Here is a 24,184-nt window from a genome sequence, read left to right on the forward strand (position 1 = left end):
CCTCAAAGCTATTTATGATGTCAGCCAGCAAACTTGCTGGGTGGCCCCATTTCCTGAAGTACCCGAGCGTACTGTGGGGGTATTTGATGTAAGTACTTCTCTCCCTTCACATATTTCTGCATAAAACTGCATTATCATAAATGTCTGTTGAGTTGAAGTGTGTCTAATTCTTTAGGTGATCTCTGCTGCAATGGATGACAGTGCCCAAGATAGGTTTATAGGTCCTCTCCCAAGAGAAGGGTCCCTGGGTTCTGCCAACGATTATGTCAGTCAAAACTACTCTTATTCTTCTATCCTGAGCAAATCCGAAACAGGTAAGACACTTTTCCATTTTAATTCATTTTTATGAAATTGAGACACTCAGAGAAGAGATTCTGAAATTAATTTCTGATTCAGGTGCCTACATTGTGCCAACCACGATACCCAGTGCTAGGGAAAGATCCAGAGAGATTGATTCAGATGCTTTAAAAAGCATGGGTAAAATTTCCACTTTCAAAGATTGTATTTCATTTTTTAAAAAGGAACTACAGATTATTTGCCAGTCTTCATGACTACTTGAAGACTTTTATTTTTTTTTGGTCCCCGTCAATAAGGAAAATATAGAAGAACCATCAGTTAACTCGACAGTTTTTGTCTGGAGGGATAATCCAAGGCTAAGCACATAGGGACTCGGGGATGAGGACAGCCAGTTCCGGCTGGGGAACGGAAATGGGACGATAATTGTGGTGAGGACGGTGGGGAGTTCTCCATTTAGTGGCTCTTATGCTGACCTGGCCTGGAAGTGCCTTCGTACTCAAAGTATGTATACTTGGGGGTGTTCACTCGTACCTGTGTAATTTTGGGTGTAGGCACTGTTTCTACAGGTTATTTTGAAGGATTTTGCCAAGGCCAGATGAAGGGGAAGAAGGGCGCAGTGTGTTCAATTATATTACTAGGCTATATTTAGCGTATGGGCAAGCCAAACTGCCTTGTAAATGCTGTTGTAAATATTTATCTAGTATTTAGTGACTTTACCCCTAGTTTTGTTTCCCTCTTTGAGGCATTTAGTTTATTGAATGGAAGGCTATTTTCACATGAAGAAAAGCCTCCAGACTATTTTTATTACTGTTATTAAAACTTTATTAAATATCCTCAGTATGCAGGGTGAACATGGCCTACTGTTAAGAGGCAGATGATCCATGTTCCCTCCCCCCCCCCCCCCCCCACCACACACACACTTGGAGTTTAAATTCAAATAAGGGATGAAATGCCCCTATTGATTCATTTGGATAATGCTAAAAGATTTATTTGTCTTTAGGTGCTGCTTTAGGTAGACTTTAAATATTATCATTCCCTCTTCCTGGAAACACTTTTTTTAGGCCTGGTTCTAAGCTCACAGTGATAGGCTGGCTTTTTCCAGAGTTGGACCTTATCAGATCATCTCAGTTTGGATTGATTCCCAGATTGGGCTTCCAACAGCCCGTAGTTTTGGGGTCGGTTTAGGTCAGGTAGGAAATCTTTTACGTAGGCGGTAATAGATGCCCGTCCCTGGGAGGACTCTCTTCTGGCCCTGGATCAGCCCTCCTGAGTATTTTTCCTCCCCCTGGAGGAGAAAGTTAACCCATAGCTTCTTCCAGGTCACCTCGGATGAATTACGCTTTGCCCCACTTTCTCTCCCCTTTCGTGAGGGATAACTTTTTTGAGTTAGATCATTTCTCTTGAGTGACTGTTTTCTTCCACTTTAGATTTACTGAAGCATGAGGGAAGGATTTAATTATAATAATAACAGAGGCATTTGATAAGCGCTTACTATGTGCCAGTCACTCTACTATTTATGGTAGGCTTTACTATGTGCCAAGCACTGATTCTAAGCACTGGGGTAGATAGAAGTTAAATAGGTTGGACTCAGTCCCTGTCCCACATGGGGCTCTCAGTTTAGCTACAACTGAGCATGCGATTTATGCCGTGTCCCACCTCATCATGACTTAGTGCACATGTGTTAGGGAGTCATATGATGTAAATGAAATAGCCACGACTCCATCTTGTTAGGGTACCTGCTGTGTTTTCCTTCCTGAGCCCCCATTCTTCCCGATAGATCCCGACAGCCCAAGTGGTCAGCCTACCCCGCTTCTTGTCCCCCATTTACAGCAAGAAAACACAGCTTGGAGGAGTATTTGAGCGGTGGGTTGTTCCTCATTTTCCAACCCTGCTTTATGGAAGTAGCGAAAAGAAAGGCAGGAGGGGTTGAAAATATACCACTTCCCACCTTTTCCTGTTGATTCTCAAATAGACCCAGAGCTATGTCCCAAAACCACAGCACTACCCAGATAGATTAATTGGTTGGAAAAATGATGTGATGAATATCTTCCTTGATAATCTACCTTTAAAACATGGGATTGTAGATGGAATGTCCCTGTATTTCCCTTTCGTAGCCCATTATGAGCTTCTCTAGACCGTAAGCTCGCTGTGGGCAGGAAGCACATCTACCAACTCTGTTATATTGTATGGTCCCGAGTGCTCTGTAAACAGTAAGGGCTCAGTATATATATATATATATATATATATATATATATATATATATATATATATGATTCTCACTCAGAGTGTCTGCGCCTGCATTTAGAGCTGGCCAAGGAGAACACACATTACATCCCAAGTGTTTAGTGTAGTGCTCTGCATACACTAAGGACTCCATAAATACCATTGATTGATTGCATCATGATAAATTTTTAATAAGCACTTTATGCAAGGACTAATAAGCCCCAAGGAGACTTTAAAAAATGGAGAGAAAGGTTAAGATCCTTGGTCTTTGAGATACTCCTCATATAAGAGAAGGGAGAGAAGCAGACCACCTCTATAAGAAGTCCTGTACTTTTAAGTTGGATAGCTAAGCCCAGGTTGTTTACAGGGACCCGGGAAATGGATTTTGGTTCTTTCCGATTGCAGAAGATGGAGTCGAGAGGCTTGGCCAGTAAACCTCCGTGGAACCTCTGAGGATAATATTTGAGTCCCGTCGGTGTGGTGTGCATGATTCTTTTCCTTTCCATTGTCCCCCTATTTCACACTCACCCCCTCTTTAGCCTTTGGAAGAGAGATCACCGAAGCTTCCAAGATGGGATATTTTGCCTTGAGACTGTGCATTCAGTGTGGGCAGGGATTGGTTCAACCAATGTGGCTCAGTTGTACTCTCCCAGGCGCTTAGTACAGTGCTCTGCATACAGTAAGGACTTAGTAAATTCCACAGATCGCCGGAGTCCTCTGGTAGCAGATCCAGCCTTAGGTCCATAGACGAGCTCTTCCTAATAAGGAGGATCTGTATTCATGCCCCGATCTCTCCCTATCGTGGTGTTTGTGTTTCCACCCTTTTCAGAACCGAGCATCAGCAGATATGATGCTTTTTCTTGTTACTCCTTTCATTGCACATCTTCCCATGGCTTTGGGAAACCGAGAGCCAGTATGGGGTGATGAGAGATCCCTTCCTGGAGTTAGAGAGTTTGTCACGTCACTCTCATTCAACCCACATATTCAATCTCTCACCAGGTCCTCTCAGTTCTCCCTTCACTACATTGCTAAAATCGGCTCTTTCCTCTTCATCCAAACCGCTTCTCTGCTGATCCACACACTTAACTTCACTGACTCTCCCCAGCCAGTCCTTACTTCACTCTGCTGCCCAAACAATTTTTTGGTAAAACAGTCATTCAGTCCACTTCTCCCCGGTCCTCAAGAACCTCAGTGGTTGCCCGTCCACCTCCGTGTCAAGCTCTTTAGCGTTGATTTGAAAGCACTCCGTCAGCTCACCCCCTCCCGTCTTATCTTGCTGATTTCCGGCTACAGCTCAGTTGGCACACATCTCTCCTGTAATGCTAACCCTAACCTTGGTCTCATTCACTTCTCCGCCGACCCCTTGCTCACATCCTCCCTCTAGCCTGGAGTTCTCTCTCCACTCATATTCGACAGATCGCCTCTCTCCCCACCCTCAGAGCCTTGTCAAAATCACATCTGCAGGGGACCTTCCCCACCCTAGCCCGTATTCTCCCTACTCTCCCTTCTGCCGTGCCTTTGGCTCTGTACCCTTTAAGCACTTGACGTTCACCACATCCTCAGCCCCGTAGTACCTTTGAACCTGTCCGTACTTTATTTCAGTGACCAGTTCCCCTGATAGACTGTAAGCTCACTGTGGGCAGGGAACGTGTTTACCAACTCTCCAAGCGTTTAATACAGTGCTTGGCACACAGTAAGTGTTGAGTAGATATCAGTGATTGTTAAAAAACTGCCAACCTTGGCCTGATTCGAGGATTAAACCCTTCTTTGATCCCTCTTTCACACCCATCCTTCAGTCAGTAGGTCATTCCTCTCAGCCCACAATTAATTCCACTTCTATGGTATTCCGGATTCTCTAGCTAGTTCTTCCTTTCTTGATTGCCCTTTTCATCCCCTACATTCACGTTCTCAGCATCACTCTCCACTCCTCTTTCCCAAAGAGGGTTCTTATTTCTGAGCCACTACCTATGCTCTGTGACGCCTTCCCAATCAGATCCCTACCCCAGGATGTGGAGAGCTCTAATTATTTCGGTGGTTTGGAATCATCCAAAACCCATACTTTGTCATTTCATCGTGTATATTATTACATTGGAAATAGTCATCCTCTTCAAATGTATTGCAGGCTTCAAGTGTAGGGACGGACCAAGCTTATTCTTTTTTAGTTCCCTACAGTCGCTCCGCGCAATAGATTTTCAGCAGATTTTTTGAGATTGGATGTCACATAGGCAGTAATCTTGTTCCTCTTTTATGCTTTGAAATGGCAGCTTTTAAAGCCTAGTTCTCAGAATCGTGTTTTCCGTTTGCCTGCTTTCATTTTAAATGTTGATTTATATATATTTATATATTTTAAGGATGCTTATTAGATGAGGTAATAGTCTTATCCTTAGTTATTACTGAAAGCTAATCAACAAATACTCATTTTCTTTGAAAAATTGATTTTTATGTTTGTGGTTTCTTAAAGGATATGTGGGATTAGTAAATCAAGCTATGACGTGCTATTTGAACAGCCTTTTGCAAACACTTTTCATGACTCCTGAATTTAGAAATGCATTATATAAGTGAGTATTTCAAACCATTTAAAAAGTAAACTTGAATCTTTATTTCAGAGTGAAAAATATTTGATTTGTGTCAATATGATTGTATTTATTGAGAAAGGCAGTTGATATTTTCAATTTCCCATGAGTAATTGGGTTCATCTTTGCTTTTTTGGATACTATACAAGAGAGTGGAAAGACTCTCTACAAGAGAAATTGTGGGAATGAATGGAAGGCGGAAGGTGGAAGAAAGGACAGATCCAGTTTCATTCTTTCTCAACGTTACACTTGCTAAGATTGTTTACAGTAGTGTAATTGGAACTTTTAACGTGCACTTTTGAGGGAAAATTACAAATATATTGTCTTCTATCTGAAGCATTAGATCCGCTCTCATATTAGCTCTCTGAAAGATATTTTTGGGGCGTTCTATATGAAAGCCAATGCTGCCTTTTTAACCACTGTATTCTAGTTTATTGAAAACTGATATGCCAACTCTATGATCATTACTAAAAACGGAAGAGCATTTTCACAAGGAGAGTCGTTCACGTTTTACATATCCTGACAGAACTGAGTTGTTTCCACTCTGTGTTTTGGGGGTAGAGTTTGACAGTAGAACTAGGGAACCTAATTCTGACAGTTCACAACTGTGTCAGAAGAAATGGTTACGCGCGGACCCAGAGTAAGTACTACAATGTGAACGTTCCCTAAGGTGAACGTTCAAGAATGCAACTCCCTCTTAACAGAGGAACTGAGTGTATCTAAGGATACCAGGTGCTTGGGACAAGGATACCGATCCTGCGTAATGGATATTTAAAGCATCTTCCTTCTTAATATCCAGATGTATTGACCGTCTTATCTCAAACTGCTAAAACGAAGGCTCCAGCAGCTAGGTAGTCCAAAGAACGCAGATCATGCCATGGGGTGAAATCTTGAATATTGTTAGTTTTTTTTGTCTCACCTCCATGATTTATGTCTTCAGCCTTATTTGGAAAAAATAGTATGTATCGAAAGCTTACCACGCGCAGAGCATACCCTAGGTCTTGTACCTCGTAACCGGGATCGGACTTGTTTTTGTCACGTTTTTATGGCTTCTGGGTTCCTAGATTCTTGAGGCATATACTCGATTTCGTGTGTCGGATGGGTGGTTTTAGACCCACATTTTATAAAATTGCCATTTGGTCAAAGATGATGCTAATATTTAGTGATGAGAATTTAAAAAATACCTTTATAAATGCAGTTCAAACATTTCATTCTATAGGTGGGAATTTGAGGAAGCTGAAGAGGATCCAGTCACCAGCATCCCTTATCAGCTTCAAAGGCTATTTGTTTTATTGCAGAACAGCAAAAAAAGAGCCATCGAAACGACCGATGTTACAAGGAGCTTTGGATGGGATAGTAGTGAGGGTAATATTTCTATTTGTGGAAATTGTACTTTTGTCAGAGGCATATGTCAAAATTGTCTGCCTTTCCATTTGCACGTTGTTATATTTGATTCAAAACTCTATTTTTATATCCAACTATATCTTGGTATGTAATCTATTTTCTCATTATATAAATTTGAGAGGTTATAAGGATTACGAGAAGTTTTTTTAAATCGGACACAAATTTTTCCCTAAAAGTTGGATCGTACCCGGGTGTAATATAGTTTAATATCGTTTGAAATGGCCTTTTGATTGAAGTAAATCTTATGTTGAAACAGCTTGGCAGCAGCATGATGTACAAGAACTTTGTAGAGTCATGTTTGATGCTTTGGAACAAAAGTGGAAGCAAACGGAACAGGTAATTGTACAACAGAACTTGTGTATTGGGGATTCTTTTTTTTTCTCTCCCCCCACCCCCCTTTTTTTTAATCCTCCTGATATCCTTAAACTGATTAACTTGTTCTGAAGGGCCTAAAATTCTCAACTTCTCTGATCACAATCTAATGTAATAAGTAAAATGAGAAAATTTCTAACGATACCTTTGTCCTGAAATTAATATTTTGTTGAGGGCAGTCAAAGCATGTCATCTGTAGCCCCCCCATTGACACAGGCTTTCCCTTTCCTACATAGCATGCATAGACTCTGTTAGCAATTGGGTCTCAAACCAGCCTTTTGAGCTCAGGTAAAACAATCAGTTTCAGACCCTGTTGAGGTCTGGCAGTGGAGGTCCTTCCACACATGCAGAGAAGCAATGTGGCCTAGTGGATAGAACGAGGGTCAGTCAGAAGCAGTCAGAAGGAGCTGGGTTCTAATCCCTGCTCTGCCACTTCCCTGCTGTGTGACTTCGGAGAAGTCTCTTCACTTCTCTTTGCCTGTTACCTCATCTGTCAAATATGTGCCCTTTGTGGGATATGGATTGCCTCCAAACTGAGTAGCTTATTATATCTGTCTCAGTATGTAGTACAGTGCCTGGAACGTAGTAAGCGCTAGTGCCATGGAGGGGGAAAGAAAAGATGTCTGGTGTTTACTCTCACTTGGGAGGATATAGCAGAGGGCTAATGGAATAGAAAGCCAAGCAACTGTACTGAGGCAACTTAGGCAAACATGCCTGGCCTGATCCTTGGGCCAGGGAGGCCTGGATCCTATATCCTTTCACTTGTCGCTTCTTCCCTTCCGTCCTCCCACAGTCTACCTGGATTGATGGGGTCAGAATTCATTTGGGTAGGTACTCATGCTTTGAGGAATATTTCCAGAATTAGAGCCCAAAGTAGTTTTTCCTCTTAAACCTTTTCTGGTGAAGGGCTGGTGTTATTTTATTCTGCTCCACGTGTTTTGCAAATCACAATAGCGGGCGACTCTTTAACATGAAAACGTTATTTTACCCTAGGCCGATCTCATAAATCAACTTTATCAAGGCAAGCTGAAGGACTACGTGCGATGCTTGGAATGCGGTTATGAGGGCTGGAGAATCGACACGTACCTGGATATCCCACTGGTCATCCGACCGTACGGCTCCAGCCAGGCATTTGCTAGTGTGGTGTGTACCTTTCAGCTGACTGCTTGTCAGAATTCTTAATAAGTAGCACAGTTTTGTCATTAATTTCATGGTAAGTAGCTTCCTAGATGCTCCTTCCTGGGTTGTCAGGTCTTTCTGCCACAAACTAGCAAGATCTAGAAGGATTTCTGACCCTTCGGTGAGTCCTACTAGCGCGTGTGGAAAGGGGAAAGGAAATACCAAGGTACTGCTATAGTAATCTGCTCTCTGATGGGAGTTATGCAGGTTTGCATCAGATAACTTTTAAGAGCCAGAGTGAACCTCTGAAAGGTTTTTTATTCTTCTCCCTCTTCATTTTATAAACATGGACGGGCAAGCAAAAGGGTGAAAAGTTAGGTACTGTTTGTTTCTGCTGTCTTGTTTAAAAAAAAAAAATCCAAAGCGGCTTATACACATTTACATATAAAAACACTGGAAAAGGGAAAGTGTCCATTTAATCTTGTTTTTTTAAAAAAAAATTTGTCAAAAAAATTCTTGGTAAGGGAGGGGCTTATTTTTCATGTCAGGTTTGTCAGTTCCTTGATGACATCATCTCTTCCTCCGTACTGCCATTTTACTGTTTATTTTCACTTCCAGGGGGAGGTTCTAGGAAGTGAAAGGTGACATTTGGCATCTCTGAGAGTTTTGGTGAGGAGGTTGAAATAATGGATGACAGTGTAGCTTTTGACCCTGTCTTGGGCTCCAACAGTTATTGAGAGTTGGGTGAGAGTTTCAAGTAGCCTACTTAAAAGTTCTTTTTGCAAGTAAGCGGTCTCGTATTTTACTGTGGCAGAGTAGCGTATTGGAACAATACAAGTTTATAACCACATAATATTTATTGTTTCAGACAACCAGGAATTTTAGCTAGTTAAAACTCCCACTCAAAACTAGTTTCTATGCTGGGACAGACACTACACTGTAGAATACCTGTGAAAAGGGGAGAGACCCTCATTTCACCCATCCATGAACAAGCATCAAGTAATCCAGGCAATAGAGACTATATCACGAAGTTCCTCTTCAGCGAAGCTGAAGCATGTGACCCAAACAGACACACATTTTTCTTGCTTCTTGGATTAAATGAAGTTATCGTTAAAATATTTCTAATCCATTATTTTGCCAGTGAGGAGAACAGTAGCACGGAGAGAGTCAAAACTGGCAAGTGCTTGAATTCTTGTGACATGTCTGGCTGTAATCCCTTCAGTTGGGATTTATTAAATATGAATTGCAAGTTAGTACAAGTTGTGAAGCCTGTGAAGACATTACATGTATTACTCAGATGGTAAGATGGTTTAGATCTTTAATGAGACCCGTTATTCTTCTGCATACTTGTGGGGTTGTTAGCTTTGGTGACTTCAGCAGTGGAGTCAGGTGGAGGATTCCTGCTTTTGGAAATGGGAGAAATCACCCCGTTTTTAAGTGGCATTCTCTGAGGTTAGTAAGCGCTCAATAAATGCTGTTGAATGAATGAATCCTCCACTCATCCATGGGGAATTGGACGGGACTTACGGACCACTGGAGCCCTCAGACATGAAACAGTGTGGAAGCCACGTCCCCACACATGCGCTAATAGGGCTTGCCGAAGGGAACCTAAAACTTCTTAGACTTTGCCTAAAAGGGAAATCTCCACAAGCGAAACAACCCAAGCCAGGAGTTCTAAGGAGGACACTACCTTCCAAGAACTCTAGTTAGAGGTAAGTGACTTCCCCACATTTTCTGAAATGAGAATGGGAATCTGATTCGAGTCAGTCGAAGTCATCTCACATCATCGCAAAAAGAAGCACATCACTGCTTGCTTCTATGTATTTTAAATACATCGATACATTTTAAAATATAGCTGGATGTGTAATGCGATGAAAGAAAATGCCGGGATTTGAGAAGTGTTAGATTTCCTTTTTAAATTCTAGGCATTTCTTGCTGATTAAAATCCATTAAGTTTTTGCCAACTCTAACTTTAGTTTCTCTCATGCAATTTGATCTTGATTTAATCAGTATGCCTTAAAGTTTGGGATGGCTAGATTTGAGCTGCATTGCTATGTATCTCTGTCCCAGGCCCTCAAGGTTGTCTCAATATATTGTAGAGCAAAGGTGTCAACAGCTGAATTCAAGCAAATTTCATTTTAAAAAATGAAACCAACATAAATGGTGTATTGTTTCTAAATTCAAAGTCTTTTCTTATTGCTCTTCTAAAGTGATAAATTTTGGAACCCCTCCACCAGTAGATAAATCGAAGGTTAAAGTGTAAATGAGTGTACCCATTTGTTTAATTTATCAATCTATCACCAGTGAGTGATTCTTCATTTTTTTGTGTGTGATTGTGGCACTAGAAAACCAGTACACTAGTCAGTGTCAGAAAGCAAATATTTTGGTGAAAACTTAATTCAAAATTACAAATTAGCCTTTCCAGAACAGGTTTATTTCTGATCCCTAATGTTTTTAAAAAACAAAAGTTGCAATGATCAGCCTATGAGATTATTTTGTAACTTCTTTTTAATGTCCTACTTGGTAAACCGACTAGTTTAAACCTTTGGAAAATTGAGTTGAATTTTTTTTCTCCCCCCTCAGGTTCAGTGTGAGATTCAACCTTTTTTTCTCTCTAGAAAGAAAATTAGGTTGTTGAGCTATCTTCTTGTCCCATTGTTTTATTTAAAAATTTTTTTTTAATTTTTAAATCTTACAAACTTAAATTAAAAATGACTTTAAGAGTAGCAAGCTACTGGTGGATGGCCTTCACAACCAAAATATTTTTGTAAATCATGGTGCATTTCATTCAAACCATCTTATTATGGTCCTAACTTTCACCATTGACTGGATTTTTATTTGTTTATTTATTATTAATGCAAAAAGGCTATAAATATCACCTGTAAGACCACCTTTAGCCTGGTCATTAGACTGGATGGAATAACTTCAAATTCTAATAAAGAAGAGAGATTTTTATGGATTTTTGAATTATGAAAGCACCTCGTATGAGAAAGAAAAGGAATAAAATAATCATAGTAATATTTCCGGATAATTTAGCCTTTTTTCTTTTTAAAGATTTTAACTGTGAAATTTCAGAGAATGTGGATAAATTCAAGTTTTTTGTCATCCTCTGCCATTTCATATCGAAATATTTTTATTTCTAAAGTAATAAATTTAAGCCAGCTATTTGACACAAAATAGTAATTTTCCCATAGTCAGAAATCAGATAGTCCGTGTAGCGTCAGGTTTGGGTCATGTTGTACTGATTTATGTTGCGTTAAGAACAAAAATTAGTTGTAAATCTTCCTAGTTCAGTAAACTCAAGCTTCCATATTCTTTTGATGTATTTGTATATGTGGTTGTTAGGAAATCGAAGGTCATTCATTCCAATGTGGGTAAATGAAATGTCCAAACTTTAGTTAATTCCCTAATTGACACCAAATTGTCCGCCTCGCTTAATCAGTGGGAAAATTAATCCAAATCTGCATTGATTTTATTAATATATGTGTTGTCTCAGGTTTTTTGTTTTTTTTTAATCAAAGTCGAATCACTTTGTCAAGGGACTGAGTCAAAACCAAAATAGACCCCGAGTGAGAGATAGAATAGAGTGATTGTTAAATTACCATATTCCTTGAAGCAGCCACTTCAATACACCATGCCTTCATTTTCTCTGAAATGAGGGAAGATTGAGTATGAAGTCAGGAATAAATGACTTGCTAAATTAAAAAAAAGCAAGTGTCTAAAGTACAAAGCATCTAGGTTCAAAATTAGAAGCATGCTACATGTGTGTAACAAGTTCTAATGAGGGTAGATTGAGTATGAACGTGTCAGAAATAAGTGACTTGCTAAATACAAAAAAGGCAAGTGTCTAAAGTATAAAGTATCTAGGTTCAAAATTAAAAGCATGCTACATGTGTGTAACAAGTTCTGAAATCAACATAGGAATTAGCCAAAAATCTCTTGGACTAGGGAAGTGAATCCTTCTCAGTAGGCCCGTGGTAAGCAATGGAATCATTGACAATAGAGTAAAACATAATTCATAATATTTCATTCAGTATACTTGGCACTGTTTAAGGACATCACCTGTTTTTTTCGATCATAAATATATTCCAATATGGTTCTTTGTTGACTTGCACATCACACGTAGTCTACATAAATTTGCATAACCACTCCTGTCCATCATTCACGTCATGTATTTGTTGAATGAACGGAAACATTTCTTCATCGTGTATGAATCTATTTTTTTTATTATTGCTCGTTGCTCCTGTAGTCCTGTGGTAATTTACATAAAATGGAAGAATGGAAACAATGGCACTAGACATCTAGATTGTGAAAATTCCACCTGAAGTTTTATGATGGCCTCAGTTAAGAAATGTTCTATTTTGCATGTATAAAATCAAGATTCTCAGTATTCTTGAATCACTGGCCCAATCGGCCATGTTTTTTCCTAAATAGACTACATTATGTAGTTTATATGGTGGAATTTTTTGTACAAAGTGAAAAATCAGGTGCTTTGCACACTCAAGTACACTCAGTTCTTTTACACAGGGCTAAGTTCCCGATGGAACCCACATTAAGGGAAACTCACGTTATGCTCTGCACACCGTCGTTTCTTGTGGCATCGTATCACGTTCTCTCTGCGACAACGTGGGTTGTCAGAAGTGTGATGCTCTAATTCCCTGACAGCATTCTGTCCGGAATGTGTAATGAAAATGTGTGTTGTGGGAGAACTGAGTTTATACGTAGTTGTTGTTCCCCGGGCCAGAGGGAACTCAGAGTCGAAATGATTCGTCACTCTTCCGTGATGTAAGGTTTGACACTTCGAAGCTTCTTTCTGCATGTACTTTATTTGGCACTCGCCATTTTTACTACCTGTTGAATTGGTGCAAGCCCCAAAACGTGGTGACAATTAACTTTCTCTTTCTTCATTCTCCTCATAAAAATCTGGCCAACTTTATCCTGGACAGACGGTTTAGAGAAAAGCAATTGGTAAAAGAGTCTTTCTTCTCTTATGACGTCTAGTAGAACTCTTGGTCATGTGGAAAAGTCAGGGGTTGTAAAACCATTTGTTTTGTTATTTGTCCTTAGTGCTTCCCTGTGTTGTGAGAGAAATGGAGGGAGAAGGGATGCATTTGGAGGCCTTTTGACTATCTTCCCAAATCCTTGATCTCCTCCCAAAGTGGGATCCATCAAACCACAACATTTAGATAGTAACCTTATAAGCTGGGTGCCAGCCATTTTGCAATTGGTGAGTCTATTCTGCCAAACAAGCCCCCCTTTTATTTATATTTCCTTTTGAGGAGGAACTCTACCCATCACGAGAGAGAGACTTTCAAGCCATTGTATTTGTCTTAGAGACCCACCTCTCTTTGAATCCGTACCTTCTTCTTCTTAATTAATATATGCAGCATGCCATTGGTATTTCTGCTTTGACTTGTGCAGGTGAACTTGTGCAGATGGTTCTCAGAATCGAGGTTGCCCCCAAACAATTGCCTTTCGGGCTAACCGGGTTATCTTCTTGTAACAGAATAAGAGTCCTTAACGTTGGCAGGGAAGGGTCAGGCCAGAAAATGAAGGCTTGAGCAATTGGTGCAATCGATATGCCCCATGTAGACCTCCCGAATCATCCAGCTGAACGTCTACACTGAGGATTTGCTCCAAGATGGGCTTTTTTCTAACACCAGAGTGCACCTTTTCCCGCTTTTTCTTGGGCTTGTTCAAAAATCAGAAAACGCGGCTAGTGGTTGTACTTAATTTCTGACCCCCGGAACCAATGCGAAATATCTGATTTTTTTGTTTATAATCAGTACCATCCCCCAGGCAGTTAGAGGAGAAAATCATTCAGATTTTTGGTTTACAGCCACTTGTGGTTGTGGACCCTGGGACTGTTAGAAACTCTGGAGAAAGGTCATTGAGTTTCCCAGGGGTTCGTTGGGAGTAAGTCACCTCAGATGTAGAATACAGCACCTTTCTACAAGAAGATTGAGGAGAGGTCTACGTACTGCCCTGCCTCTCCCTTTCTTCGGAATTTGCTTTGCGCAGTTGGAAATATCGCAGGAATAACTTCGATGGATAATGAGCCCTTTTTAATTTTAGGAGTGAAGACTGGATTTGCTAAGTTACCCAAAATACCGTTATCACATATGACCAGTTAAGCAGACCTGATTGAGCATAATTGACAATGTGATGTGCAAGATAACAGGATCATATTTTATTGTAGATTAGATACAAGGGCAGGTGAAACCTTGTGGATGCTTCTCATACAGAATGAAATATGATATTTACTTATTGTTTATGATTTGACTGCTTGCCTACCAGTAAACCGTTGACATGCCGTCTTGTTTCCTAATCGATCCTCCCTTAAAATGTCCGTCTCTCTAGCAGCATACACCGCCAGTGCTTTGGGTAAAATTGATGGGTGGAGATGCTAAAACAAACCGTTTCTTTCACCAGGAAGAAGCACTGCATGCGTTCATTCAGCCAGAGATCCTGGATGGCCCCAATCAGTACTTCTGTGAACGCTGTAAGAAGAAATGTGACGCCCGGAAGGTAAACACGACTTCTGCAGATCAGTATCGTCGTCATGTGACAGCACCCGATATTCAAATCTGCTTCTGTTTTTTTTAGGGGCTGCGATTTTTGCATTTCCCATATCTGCTGACCCTGCAGTTGAAAAGGTTTGACTTCGATTACACCACCATGCATAGGATTAAATTAAACGATCGCATGAGTTTCCCTGAGGAGCTAGACATGAGTACTTTCATTGACGTTGAAGATGAGGTAAAGACCCACTTTGACTTTCTTTCTCGCAAATCCATTGAAATTAAGATTTGAAGTGTTGAGGATTCTGCAGCTTTTACAGGTTCTGACCATTTAGGGGATATGAAGAGTTCATAGGTGTGAGGACAAAATGCCCAAAATATGGATTTTTGAACTTCTTTCCCGTGTAGTCTTTCAAATACCATCTGATCCACCACCACTACTGTGCCCCAAAATGTTCCCGCCTGCTTATGGAAAACCACTTTTTTTCTTTAAAGATAAACTTTCAGGTGTGAGGCTTAGGAAATGGTTAGACTGGGAAAGAGGACCTAGTTTTCTTGGAAAAGCCATTTGCCTTAGCAGTGGAGAGAAAGTTTTGGGTTTCCTGCCCTCAATTTCCTCTACGTATGAGTACATGCTACCTTTGGCTTTAATGGAAAGACTTGGCAGTGTTCTCTACTCACCCTTTGCCTTGTTTCGAAGCACCTGAGACCCTTGACTCTGGGGGGGCCTTCAGGATGGGGTTATTCTTCCTCCATAATAAATAGTATAGCATAATAATAGTATTGCCGTACTAGTAATATAGCAAAGGAGGGTTCTTCAGGAGGGGGTTATTCTTCCTCCATAATAAATAGTATAGCATAATAATAGTATTGCCATATTAGTAATATAGCAAAGGAGGGTCCCTCATGGTAAATTGTCTTTCTCCAAGACACCTAATGCTTTTTCAAGCGTTCCTTAATGAAATACTAAAGTTAACTGGGCCTCCAGGAAGAGGCAAGGTGTTTTCTTCACCTACTGAAGAGGCACAGGCACCGAGGTATAGCCAGCTTGCCTAAAGACTTTAGTGTTGGTTGAAGCTCACATTTAGGTTTCGGTGTTTCTCTCTCTCTCTCTCTCAAGGCTGTTCACTCTGTGCAGTCTCCCGCACGTTAGTCCGTACAGTTTACAAATGACAGGGGCCCAGAATCCACCTGTAACGGTTTTGCCTCTCAATCTGGTGTGTTGTTTTAGACAGACCTCAGACTAGGCAGTTTGGTCAGCTGGCATTTGACCAGTTCTAGTCTGGCATGGGGTGAGAGTGCTCCCTGACACAAATTTTTTGTTCATTGGGTCTGCCGGAGCTCGATGTGGTATTGTTGTGGCTTAAGGCTCCTTAATTTTCAGGGCACGTGTCTGCCAACTTTGTTTTGTACGCTCCCAGGCGCTCAGTAAATACCATTGACTGATTAAGCAGTGGCCCTCCTTGAATCACAGCAGCCACATTCCTGCGTCCGGTTGACTTCTCAGGAGGCTGAACCCCAAATTCCCATTTACCTTAGGCGGTCCTGGTTTTCTTCTCATAAACTGCCTCAGGCGTTTTTAGGAAAATAAAGGATCTGTACTGCCCTGCTTAACCTGGTCAGCCTTTCTTGAGTGGACTCCCCTTTTCTTGGTCTGTCCCATCCAAGATTGTGGAGGGGTGCTCAGTCTAGGTTCCTTGGCATTCTGGGCCCTGTAGCCTAGAGGCCCTGGAATGCCGAGGGAGCTTCAGCACCACATTTTTCCGTCTTCTCCTGTCCCCTCCTTTCACCTCTTAATCATTGAGAAGCGGAAAGACTGCAAGCCGGCAGTGGTGACCTGAAGTCCCAGTTGCCACAAAATAACACCAACTTACTCATCTAGGTATTCTGGAGACACATTCACAGAGAGAATCACAGAAAGGCATTTTCACGGGGGTTAAATGGCTGCTTCCTCAGAAATCGTTGGCATTCTTAAGTGCTTCTGTTCTAAATGAATCACAGGTGACTCCTTTAAAGAAAAGTTTTAGATAGAGTTTTGGAGGGGTGCACAGTCCGACCTCAAGAGGGGATGACTGAAAGTTGGGACACGTGATATTTAGAGTTCACATTTCTTACTTCCATTGTACAGCACTACGTAAGGGGAAGGTGGTTATGTCTGACAGCGGAGGACACCTTAGGTGTAGAATTTGAGACTGCCCTGTAATTTGCATCTAGATCTTTGTTCCTGGCAAAGGAGAAGATATTCTGGCTCAACTGGCAGAAACTCTTGGGATGGTCTCTCACAGCAGAGAATCAGGTCTTGCCTAAGAGTAGTTTTGTTGGTATATTTTGTTGGTAGATTTCCCCCTCGTTCTTTAGGCCAGACTTCCTCTTCTTATACTGGAAGTGGTTAGCACGAGACTATTTTAGCGTTTTCATTTTGGGGGATTCTTTCCAAAGAAGGAGGTGCAAACTTTGGGAGAGGGAGAGAAAAATACAGTGCTCAGCTTTGAGCACTTTCCTTTCTTAAACTCACTTTTATAGCATCTGGAATCAAAATTGTTGGTGCCTTACACTTTTAATCATAAATAGGAATTTGTGCAGAAATAGCACCGATCTTTCTTTAGGCGCTTGAGTGTAAACAGTCAAAAATAGTGCTTTCAATTTTACGACCATTAGATTTGTATTTCTTCTTTTTAATGTGTACCTTTTTTTGTGGGAGATGTAAGCCTTCTTGAATATAATCTAAAAACAAAGATTCATTGAAGTAGTCTGAAACCTCTTGATACTAAAAGGGTAACTTGGATGTACCTTCATTCATTCGTAACTTTCAATCGTTGCTGTTTACCATCCAGAAGTCTCCGCAGACGGAGAGTTGCACTGATAGTGGAGCTGAAAATGAAGGCAGCTGTCACAGTGATCAGATGAGCAATGATTTCTCCAATGATGATGGAGTTGATGAAGGAATCTGTCTTGAAAGTAACAGTGGGACGGAAAAGGTTTCTAAACCTGGCCTTGAGAAGGTAGGGCTCTTTTCTGTCTAATGGGAGGGCATGTGGATCCTTACCCACTAAGCATTTGATTTTCATCCCAACTGCTGAGCGCTTGATCATTCACTCCACAGCACTTGTGCATCTATCCATATGCTTTCCTATTTTCCCTGTCTGGTTTTTTTTTTTTCATGTTGGTCTCTCAGCTCTTTGTGGGCAGGGGAACGTGTGTACCAACTCTGTATTGTGCTCTCCCAAGCACTCAATTCAGTGCTTTGCATACAGCAAGCACTCAATCAGTACCATTGATTGATACTGTTGTATTGGACTTGCCCAAATAATACAGTTCTCTGCACTCAGTGTCATTGATTGATTAGGGCATCATTCTTATTGTAAGTATTTGTAGCCAGACACTGAGAATCATTAGATTCAGAGAATATCTGATTTTTGGAAAAGAAAAAAAATCAGCTGGTCGATCTTTCTCAACTGAATTCATAATTGCAATAAGTACATATTAATACTTGCTACAGGCTGAGCCTTGGGGAGAGAGGAAACAATCTAATTGGGCACTGTCTGTATCCCACACAAGACTCACATCTAAGAGGTAGGATGAGCTGATCTATAGCCCCATTTTTCAGATGAGGAAATGTAGGAAGAGAGATACTTGCCCAAGGTCATTCAGTTGTTCGGGAGCAGAGCTGGGATCCGAACCCAGATCTTGCCACCCAGTTCTGTGCTCTCTTTATATTTCTCTTCACCTTCTGGCAAATTCACTGAAAGAGGAAGGAGAATATTTGGACCTCGTCTTCCCTAGGTAGATATTTTTCAGTGCATAAGCTTTAAATGATTCTTGGGACCTGTGAGGTGTGGGGGTTTTTTTGTTTATTTTTTTTAATACTCTGTTGGGTGTGATTCTCGTGTCTAAAACCCACTTCTTATCCATAGAGCTTTGTGGTACCCAAAAACTAGTACCCAATCTAGAGATTTTAATCTCCTTGTTAATGAAGATGGGGCCAATGCCTTTGCAGCTTTATAAGTATTTTTTGTTTGGGTGCCTTAAAATTAATGAATCAGTACTGGCCACTTTGATCCTTTATATTCCTGGTAATGTCTTTTAAAGAGCATTAAGAAAAACAGGAAGTAGTCCAGTTTTCTCGGTGCATTTCGAGCCCCAGTTTCTTCATTCTTATTACGTGGACTCAGAGTAGCCAAGTAGCCGTAATCTTAGCCTATTCTTTTTTGTAAAGTATCTACATTTTGAAAAGAAGATTCACTGTCTTCTTTCTAAAGTGGCATGCCTATAGGATGGCTGGTTAATGGATGTTTGCGGAGAGCCCATGTGTCTTCTGACTTAGTTACTGAAAACTCAGTGAAGCAGATCTGCTAATATTAACCCCGTCAGAATTTCTCATATTGTCTAAAATGAGACTGTGCAAAGTTTGACAAATGTACGTGTGTATCTAGCTGATTTACCTTTGTACAGCAATATTCATTACAATGTGTATTTAGAAGTCTGTGATCTGAGTCTTACCAATCAGCCTAATTTTGTTCTAAAAGACGTATCTGCTTAATTTAGAGTGAAGCGAGAATGACTGCCCTTGTAAATCGATTTGTGTTGGCATGAAAATGGGAGTGTTAGGCAGCTAATCATTTGCTTGAGATGCAGTAATCTTCAGGTTTACAACGTTTTTTTTGCTACCCCATTCAACTAAAGGAAAAGCTGGGCAGTGAATTCTTGATTTGGATGAGAAATCTAAAATGTTTGTGGACTTGTTACTTGGTGTTCCCCTAGCATTCCTTGCTGTATGAACTCTTTTCTGTTATGGTGCATTCGGGAAGTGCCGCCGGTGGCCATTATTATGCCTGCATAAAATCATTCAGCGATGAGCAGTGGTACAGCTTCAACGACCAACACGTTAGCAGGGTAAGCCATAGTCCTCTCAGGGTTGGTGGGAGGTGGGAGGCCTTTAAGTTCTTAATTTGGGAATTGGGTTCCAAGGACATACCCCTCCTTCCCTTCCAATTCCTAAAAGAAATTCCTAGTGCCATGTCAGGGGCTATTTAACCAGTTAACTGGAGTTTCTAAGCTAGAGTTTGGGGGGTTTCTTTGTAGATAACTGCAGAGGACATTAAAAAAACCCATGGTGGGTCTTCAGGAAGCAGAGGGTATTACTCAAGTGCTTTTGCAAGGTGAGTACCCATAGATTTCGTGTTTTACCTGCTGGTCCTTTGTGTATCTTCCCGGTTGCTTTTTGAGGGCAGTACCATTCGATTTAGGGTAACAGAAGCAAACTGTCTTCCTCACTCATGCCTTCAGCTAGCACAACCCCTCTGTGCAGTGTAAAACATTTCTCCCTGGCTGCAGTTGGCCAGTCGACCTGATACCCTCATCATCAGTGGTATTTATCGAGTGCTTATTGCCTGCTGAGCACTGTAATAGGGGCTCAGGAGAGTACAACACAACAGAGTTGGGAGATATGTTCCCTGCCCCCACTGAGATTACAGTCTAGGGGAGGGAGACAGACAGTAATAGAAACAGTTCTATTTATAGATATGTACTTAAGTGCTGTGGGGTGAATATCAAATGCCCATAGTTCACAGAAACAAGTGCAAAGACGCAGGAGGGAGAGGGAGCCGAGAAAGAGAGAGAAGAATCAAAGACAACACCAGGTTTATGGGCTTGTGAGGTGGGAGAATGTTGGCTTTTGCCTCCAGTGATGGGAAAGGTAAGAGGAGGACAAGGGTTTGGTGGGAAGATAAGGAGTTCAGTTTGGAGCTTCCTCCGTTGGCCAGGCAGCACCTGCCCATGTCCATCCTGGAGCATCCTGAGGCCCTGCCTCCCTCTCTTCTTACCCCACAACTCTCCCCAAAAAAACTGATTGGGGGATGCTGAAGCACTCAGCTTTAGAGCTGGGTCACCAGAGAGATCCACCCAAATAGAGCAGCCTCCACTTATATTCCCCAGGGGTCTCTGACTGGTAAAGCTCTCGTCCTTCCTGGCTGCCTGGCTGGGCGGCTCCCAGAATTGTGAGCTACTCGGGACTAAAATGGCAGAGAGAGATGGGTCTCTGCTTTTAAAATAGCATGTGAGTCTGAGAACTGGGAGGTGGTGTTTTTATGAAGTGGGACCCTAACATTATAATCTCTTTGTATTTCTTCCTACCAGCTCCACAAACGCATATATGCTTATATATAGACTGAAAGACCCAGCAAGAAATGCAAGTAAGTGCATTTATATATTTTATAAACCCTTGGGTTTAAGAGGCTACCTGAAAAGTGAATTGCTTTCTAAGAGATGAGTTGGGGCTTGGTCTGTGGGTGTTATTTTCCTTTTTGTTTTTAGGTGAGTTGTTTAAGTGGAAGAAATCCAAGCAATAGTTGCTGCCTATTCTAGTCTTCTTTAAACTATGAGGAATATTAATTTAAAAAATTAGGTCTTGTGGAGTAATTCCCCCCCATAGTTGTATGACTAGACTTGAACAGTAAGGTTTTATGGGATTAATGCATTGTAATAAAGGAAACTCAATAAAATCTAGTGCAGTATTTGCTGCCATATTCAAGGTGTTCCTTGCTTGTGGTGAACAGGGTGCTAAATCACATCCAGCAGTGCCCAAATACTCGTTGCCTTTGTCTTTACAACTATTTTTATTTCTTATGAGAAGACAAGAAAACTGAATTTAAGATTTGAACAGTCCCCCCTCCACCTCCCCAAAAAAACAAACCCAAAAGCAAAACACTTTAGGTGGCCCTGGTGCACTGGTCTCTCTGATCAAATAAGAGAACTGTTCTAATTAGACCCTTTTCCAGAAAATTTCAGAGCGAGTTGGCCTCGTTTAGGGCCCGGACCAGGAAGCTTCCCTGTACCGAGAGCCCCATGGCAAGAAGGGCCCTCTTCATACTGCCCAGATTCCAGAGGCTCTTAGAGCGCGTCCTTAGGTGGACAGAGACAAAGAACTTAATGAATCAGAGTGTCCCGCTGCTCCACCGAGAGCTGCAGATGTGTGTTTCTTGAAGTCACGTGGGGAAGACAGCATTACTGCATATCTTGTTAATGCCGTGGACCTACTGGAAGTCTGAGAGTCCCCCTCAACCCTCATTGTCATGGGTCAAGGGTATGCTCGGTCCTTAGGCCTTGAGACTTGGGGTAGCCTCGAGAGTCCTACCCAGGGTTGGACAGCAGACCACATTGGGTCCTTGCTTTGGGATCTCTGCAGAGGAACTGGCAGGGCTCCTTGGAATTCTCTTTTCCAAAGACCCGCCCGTGGTGGCTCTCAAGTTGCCTGGCTTTTCCATAACTCAGGTCCTCCAAGCCTCCCTTGTCCCGTGGTCACAGCTGCCTTCTTGGCCAACCTTCAGGTGGCCCTGCAGGCTTCCACCAATGCTTCCGTGCGGGAATTTGGCCACTTCTCTTCCCTTTCTCCTCTTCAAAACTAGAGACTCTTGCCTTTTCCCACCTGTACAGAAAGAAAGTGCACGGGGGGTCCAATTCATTCAGTCTCATATCCATTTTGGCCAGCAGGGTTCTCTAATTATTAGTTTTTTTAAAAAAAGAAAGGGAGGAGTTGAGCCAGTTTTGAGTGACCTATGGCGGGATGAGGGAGGAGAAAGGGTGGCTTGCAAGGCATTGCCCTCGCTTGCAGGAAAAAGAACCCAGAGGTTCTGATAGAAAGGCAGGGAGAGCAGGTGCTGGAAGGGGTGGGTGAGGAAGAAGTTTTGTTTCCTCTGATTCCCCAGAGGCAGCTGCTAAGTCTCATCACCACATTCGTGTCTGTAATTGTGTGGAACCCAAAAGTCACTCTGGTTGGGAAGGGGGCTTTGCTATAGAAGGCTTAAGCTACGTTTTTGCCAAGCTCTGAGGTGGGTGCCCACAGCCTCTATTTCACATGGGCCTGGCCGCTGAGCTCTGGGTGGTAAAGCAGCCTGTCGACCTGCTACTGCTGATTAGCATTGGAGAGGGAGCCGTGATGGGTAAAGCTCGGTGTCCACCCCTAGCCTCCTCGCCCAGTGCAAACGATCACGGGGTCACCCGTCCCCAAATACCTGAAGCTGCTCGTTAAGGCTTAACCCTGTGCCGGGCACTCTGCTAAGCCTCTGGGGTAGATAGAAGTTAATCAGGTCGGACACCATCCATTATCCCGCACGGGGCTCACCGTCTTAATCCCCATTTTACAGATGAGGTAACTGAGGCCTAGAGAAGTCAAGTGCCTCGTCCAAGGTCACACAGTAGATGAGTGGCGGGATTCAGGATTAGAACCCGGGCCCTTCTGACTCGTGGGATCGTGCCGTTGCCTTATAGGCCACGCTGCTTTTGAAGGTGGGACCATGGCTACTCTCTGACTGGCTTTCTTTTTCTTCAATCAATAGAGTTTTTAGAAGTGAATGATTATCCGGAGCACATTAAGAATTTGGTGCAGAAGGAGAAAGAGTTGGAAGAGCAAGAAAAGAGGCAACGGGAAATTGAGCGCAATACTTGTAAGGTTAGACTTCCTTTGCTTGCCAATCTGTTTCTTTAAATGTTAATTGAGGAATACCACAGGTCCAGGCACTATTGGAGAAATCGACAACGATTTACGGACTAGCAAGATTTATTCTCTGGAGTTACTGTTGATGAACAAACGCCCTATTCAGGATGTTCAAAAAGTGCTATTTATACATGTGATTTAAAGCTTAAAGTCATTAAAGTTTGAAGTAGAACGCTATGAATAATTTTCTTTTGCGTAAGTGAACAAAAGGTATAAAGGATACATTACCTGTACTCTTTTCTTGGGGGTTTCACAGTACAGAATGATCAAATCAAAGCAGTTGTGGTTTGAGTCACCCAGGACATTAAATAACAAAGCTGGGGATTTGGTAGTAACTTTGTATTCTTTTGTGTTACAAGCCACTCTACATCATAATCACCTAAGAGTCATTAGGTTCTGGGTATGGTTCAGGGGAGAGTAACAAACTGGATTGCCTTACTTGAAAACCTTTGTTCTCTGAAGACAAATGAGCACTTGAGCTCATAGAGAATTTTTTTTTGGTATTTGTTAAAGGCTGACTCCGCGCCAGGCGCCGTACTAAGCGCTGGGATAGATACAAGCTAATCGGGTCAGACACGGTCCAAGTCCCATATGGGGCTCACGGCCTTAATCCCCGTTTTTCAGATGAGGTAACTGAGGCTCCGAGAAGTGAAGTGACTTGCCCAAGGTCACTCAGCAAACAAGTGGCAGAGTCGAGATTGGAACATAGGCCACTCTGATTCCCCAGCCCGTGCTCTCTAGGATGCACTGCTTCCATGGTGTCCCCTTGGGTTGCCTGGGAAGGCTCGTGGATGCTCAACTAGCGAGATTCTGCACTACCCTTCTGTAGATTGTTACTTCTGCTGCTGAACACTGGGAAGCAAAAGTAAGCATAGTTAGTGTAGCCTATAAGTCGGCTATTTTTTCCTGTTGAAAGGGCCTTTTTCCAGGAGCCTGTCTCTTTCATGAAGAGGTAGCAAGTGGGAAGCAGTAGACTGGCATTACCTCACCATTTGCGAGTAACTCCAGTTTTCGTCATGGGGAGTATTGGGACATAGTCTTACGGATGGTATTCTGTGAAACCAAATCTCAGGAGTAGTTAGGGACAGGGCTGCCAGGGTAACAGTTTGTGGAAGATCGAGAGCATGAAATGGGTTTTCTTTCCAGAAACAATAGCCCAGCAGGAGTGGGAGAGGCGGGTAATG

General features: G+C 42.0%; 1 protein-coding gene across 3 annotated transcripts in view; it reads left to right on the plus strand.

Annotated features, from left to right (window-relative positions):
* The window catches only part of USP47 (ubiquitin specific peptidase 47), an 80,236-nt gene that overhangs the window by 33,937 nt on the left and 22,115 nt on the right, over window positions 1–24,184 (plus strand). For all 3 annotated transcript variants that reach the window (XM_029059159.2, XM_029059158.2, XM_039911474.1), the window contains exons 4-15: window positions 176–314; window positions 4,982–5,078; window positions 6,313–6,458; window positions 6,754–6,833; window positions 7,863–8,012; window positions 14,421–14,516; window positions 14,595–14,747; window positions 17,344–17,511; window positions 19,271–19,402; window positions 19,592–19,668; window positions 20,645–20,700; window positions 22,843–22,955. In XM_029059159.2, the coding sequence (XP_028914992.1) occupies window positions 176–314; window positions 4,982–5,078; window positions 6,313–6,458; window positions 6,754–6,833; window positions 7,863–8,012; window positions 14,421–14,516; window positions 14,595–14,747; window positions 17,344–17,511; window positions 19,271–19,402; window positions 19,592–19,668; window positions 20,645–20,700; window positions 22,843–22,955 (1,407 nt within the window). The remainder of the gene's footprint in view (window positions 1–175; window positions 315–4,981; window positions 5,079–6,312; window positions 6,459–6,753; window positions 6,834–7,862; window positions 8,013–14,420; window positions 14,517–14,594; window positions 14,748–17,343; window positions 17,512–19,270; window positions 19,403–19,591; window positions 19,669–20,644; window positions 20,701–22,842; window positions 22,956–24,184) is intronic.

Source organism: Ornithorhynchus anatinus, chromosome 3 (assembly GCF_004115215.2).
Source record: "Ornithorhynchus anatinus isolate Pmale09 chromosome 3, mOrnAna1.pri.v4, whole genome shotgun sequence".
In the NCBI taxonomy this organism is placed as follows: domain Eukaryota; kingdom Metazoa; phylum Chordata; class Mammalia; order Monotremata; family Ornithorhynchidae; genus Ornithorhynchus; species Ornithorhynchus anatinus.